The 4,518-nt window shown below is 54.7% G+C and overlaps 1 protein-coding gene across 1 annotated transcript; it reads left to right on the top strand.

Moving 5' to 3' along the window:
- The first annotated feature begins 902 nt into the window (after positions 1 to 902).
- On the top strand, positions 903 to 2,934 carry LOC125515751 (peptide-N4-(N-acetyl-beta-glucosaminyl)asparagine amidase A-like). The gene has a single exon (XM_048681254.1). It carries the CDS (start codon positions 970 to 972, stop codon positions 2,617 to 2,619), a length of 1,650 nt encoding a protein of 549 aa, XP_048537211.1. The 5' UTR covers positions 903 to 969; the 3' UTR covers positions 2,620 to 2,934.
- Positions 2,935 to 4,518: the final 1,584 nt, after the last annotated feature.

The following is a 4,518-nucleotide window of genomic DNA, read 5'->3' as shown; positions in this document are numbered from 1 at the left end:
CCTGCCCAGTAATTGATATAAACACATGCGGGAGAAGGCGATTTCAAAAGGAGTTTTAGGCAGTTTCCGCTGGCTGCCTGCAGCTAGCGGTGCACCCAAGCAAGCAAGCAGCTGTCAGCGGCGGAGCTAGCTATAGCCGGCCGCAGCAGTAATCGATCGTGTTTTGTTTGGGGGTCTCTTTTGTGGCAGCTCCTTTTAGCTGTTGTTGATCCTCCCGAATTCCTTCATCAATGTAGGATCTTGATTTGTTTGCTGCCTCCAAACAATGCTTGTCCTCGATCTCGAAGATGAAAGACTTGCTTTCTTAAAAATAAATTTTTATACAAAGCCTGTAGTCCCAAACAAGTTAGCGTAGACTAGAGGCGAAATTTATAAGATCTCGCAACCAACTCATGGCTCTGGCACATGGATAGCAAGCTTCCACGCATCTCTGTCCATAACTAGCTCTTTGGTGATACTCCAATCCTTCAGGTCTCTCTTAACGGACTCCTCCCATGTCAAATTCGGTCTACCCCGCCCTCTCTTGACATTCTTCACACGCTTTAGCCGTCCGCTATGCACTGGAGCTTCTGGAGGCCTGCGCTGAATATGCCTAAACCATCTCAGACGATGTTGGACAAGTTTTCTCAAAAATAAATAAATAAATAAAATGTTGTTGCAACGACGTGTTCGTCAAGTCACTGGACTAGGGCTCGATTTTTCATTGGTAGGCACTAGACGGGGAGACCCCGCTTGAGCCGGTGTCCGTATGGCCACCGATTTCAATTTGCATCAATGCAAGACTTTGAATTTTGAAAGACTTTCCAGGTCGTCCATGAATGGAGGTTGACGTTGACCTGATATTGGTCCGTCCTTTTCATCATGTTTGCAATAATAAAGTTTTAAGCCAAGCTCCTGATCTTACGAGATACACTCCCGGCTACACGCAGTCAGGAAGCATTGCCTCCACTCTGGTCTCGAGTCTCAACCATGGCCGCGTCCTGCATTCACCTTGTCTTTCTCCTTTGTCTGGTCCCAGCAGCCACCGTCGCCTCACCTCGTCGTAATTTACGCAAGTCCCCGGTCGACATCGCCGCGGCCGCGCCGTCTCCGGCAGGCGCGTCGCGGCCAACCACCTTCTTCGAGGTGGCCCGCCCGCTCCGCCCGCCACCGGGCAGCTCCGGCCCGTGCTCCACGCTCCTGCTATCCGGCTCCTTCGCGTACACCTTCACCAAGCCGCCCGCCACCGCCGCGTACTCCCCGCCGCCCTGCCTGGGCCGCGGCGGCGCCTCGGCGGTCTCCCTCGCCGTCCTCGAGTGGCGCGCCACCTGCCGGGGCGTCCAGTTCGACAGGATCTTCGGCGTCTGGCTCGGCGGCGCCGAGCTCCTCCGCGGCAGCACCGCCGAGCCGCTGCAGAACGGCGTCGTCTGGTCCGTCTCCAAGGACGTCACCAGGCACGCGTCCCTCCTCGCCGCCGGCAACTCCACCCTCGCCGTCTTCGTCGAGAACCTCGTCAACAGCCAGTACACCGGCGTGTACTACGCCAACGTCACGCTCCACCTCTACTTCCGCCGCACGCCGACGAGGCCGCCGCCCGCCGTGGCTCCCGCCGACCTCATCGTCCCGATGTCCAGAGGCTTGCCTCTCAACGACGGGCTCTGGTACAAGATCCAGAACGCCACCGACGTCGCGTCCAAGAGCGTCGCGCTGCCATCCAACACCTACCGCGCGGTCCTCGAACTCTACGTCTCGTTCCACGGGGACGACGAGTTCTGGTGGACAAACCAGCCCGGCGCCGACGCCAACGGCCCGTTCCGCGAGGTCACCGTCCGTGTTGACGGGGTCCTCGCCGGCGCCGCGTGGCCGTTCCCCGTCATCTTCACCGGCGGCATCAACCCCCTCCTATGGCAGCCCATCACCGGCATCGGCTCCTTCAACCTCCCGACGTACGACGTCGAGGTGACGCCGTTGCTGGGCAAGATGCTGGACGGCAAGGCGCACGCGTTCGCGTTCGCGGTGACCAACGCCGTGGACGTGTGGTACGTCGACGCCAACCTCCACCTCTGGCTGGACCCTGGGAGCACGGCGACGGCGGCGGCCCTCGTGAGCTACGTGGCGCCGGAGCTAGCGGCGGCGACGACGTCCTCCCGCACGACGGCGAGCCGGCAGGTGTCGGCGACCGGATGGGTGAAGTCGTCGTACGGGAACATCACGACGAACGCCACGCAGACGTTCCATTTCGACAACACCAACACCAACACCAACGACGGCGAGACGGTGAACCAGACGACCGTCGCGCACGCAGGCGTCGCCGCCACGGACCTCGCCGGCATCCTGTACTACTCGGTGCAGACGCGCCGGAGGTTCCCGCTTTTGTTGGACTCAGGAGCGGCCCAGGTGACCGTCACGCACGGGTTGGAGGAAACGACGGTAGCCGCCGGCCGGTGGTCGTCGGGGCCCAGGTACCAGTCGCTGCGCAACACGCGGCGGAGCAGCGTCGCCGGGGCGTCGCGGGGCGTCCGGCAGACGTACAGGTACGAGGCCACCGACGGGTGCTACCTGAGGAACGTGACCAGCAGCGGTTACAACATCGTGTCGGACCAGTCCAGTGAGGCGTGCGTGAAGGGGTCATTGCGTTGATCTACAGGATCAAGCAGTAAATAAAGTGTACGGTGATATACGATAACGAGTAACAGGTGGTTCGTTCAGTGATCCTCCGTGACAGATGTTTTCGCTTTTTTCTTCTTCTTAGTTGTGGCTTATCAAGCATTCAGTCAGCTTCATCAAGAACAAGATATGCTATTTGACGCAGACTCACTTTCCCCATTTCCAGAATATCATTCGGCCTTCCAGGAGTTGCAACAACCATGTCAGCACCATGCTCTAAATCTCTTATCTGAGGGCCTTTTGGAGCACCATCATATAGACACCGCAAAAGAAAAATTATGATTAATACGATAATATCTGTGTGTGTGTGTGTGTGTGTCTGTGTGTAGTTTACAAAAACGGAAATACCATTTCTTAGGTACGAGTAACATTAGCATCTACTCTCTTCGTTTCGAATTACTTGTCGCGGGTATGGATGTATCTAGATGTATTTTAGTTCTAGATACATCCATTTCTGCGACGAATAATTTGAAACGGAAGGAGTAGCAATGTGAATAAACAAGTGTATTAAGTGGTCTAAGAGTAGAGCAGTGTAGTGCAGATGTAAATGTAAAGATAGAAGGAACATACAATAGATGACATTCTCGAGAGTTATTTATAAGGATGGCAATGGGTTGGGTTTGGATCGGGTTGAACAATACCAAATCCATATCCATATCCATGAAGGTAATCTCAGCCCATCCATGAAAAAATCCATGGGTGAAAAATTGTGACCATGTCCAAATCCGATGGATATCCATACCCATTGGATATCCATCGGGTCCTCTCAAGACCTATACATAAGACATAACTCATTGCACAATGTGCACTCTGCATTGGCGTGCTCACTCCCTGCCGTGCAGTCATAGCCCTTGCATTGTCCCACTACTGCGGCCATGCATCAATGTGTGTGTGGAAAAGCGAAGATGGAGCTGGGTTGTCGCAGGCCAGTAGTGGCTGCTGCAGAGATCCACCTTACGTGGGGGTAGCGGCTGGCAGCGGCGACCTCCTCTAGGGCTATGAGAGGAGTAACTCAAGAAGATGGCACCGATTCTCAATGACAAGTCATTTAATTAGTGTAGATAATAGGATGAGAAGGTGCGTTGGAGTATGTTTCGGTGGGGATTGTGTAATTTCTTTTGGATGTTTTAGATAAAGGATAAAATTATAGTGGAACATGTGACTATGGGGTAGGGATAGCAGAATATTGCTCATTAAGTCAGACGATCGGGTCGAGTTTGGATATATCCATGGGTACAAGATTATGTCCATGCCCTATCCATGAGTAATCGGATCGGGTTTGGACGCTACTCATGGGCGCAAAAGCATATCCAAACCCTATCCATTCGGGTTGGATATCCATGGGTATCCATGTCCATGGATAAAATTGCCATCCTTAGTTATTTACTCAAAACCACCACATTATGGGCTAGGGTAACAGATCGGTACCACATTTGAGGCAGTTCACAAAAAACTACCAACAATGGGGCTAATCTGTAACGCGGAGCACTGACGCTGTGTTTTAGCCCAGAAAACAACGAATCCGACAGGTGGGTCCCGCCTGTCAGGCTGACGTGGCGCGTGTTGATGGACGCCGTTAGACGGAGAGAGACGGCCGTTTCGGCGCGCCCGTTTAAGTGGCCCACACCGGACGGTGTTCGAACCAGACCAGCCAGTTCATCACTCTCGCTCTCCTCTCTCTCGACCCCGACCACCGCCGGCGTCGCCACTGTCGACTCGCCGCCTTTCGCCGCTCCCCCATGGTTTCTTGGAGCGACCAGTCCTCGAGCTCTTCTTGGGACGGCAAAGAAGTCACTAGCCAGGTATGCATGTTCGCCTCTCGCCTCCCCCACGGATTAGGGTTCATCCCGCTAGGGTTAGTGTAACACCCCC

This window comes from Triticum urartu, chromosome 6 (assembly GCF_003073215.2).
Source record: "Triticum urartu cultivar G1812 chromosome 6, Tu2.1, whole genome shotgun sequence".
Classification (NCBI taxonomy): domain Eukaryota; kingdom Viridiplantae; phylum Streptophyta; class Magnoliopsida; order Poales; family Poaceae; genus Triticum; species Triticum urartu.
Note: the sequence above shows the minus strand (reverse complement) of the source record. Positions and strands in the feature narration are given on the sequence as shown.

Excerpts from the sequence above, each read along its gene's own strand:
- LOC125515751 (XM_048681254.1), top strand. The coding sequence starts at position 970 with ATGGCCGCGTCCTGCATTCACCTTGTCTTTCTCCTTTGTCTGGTCCCA.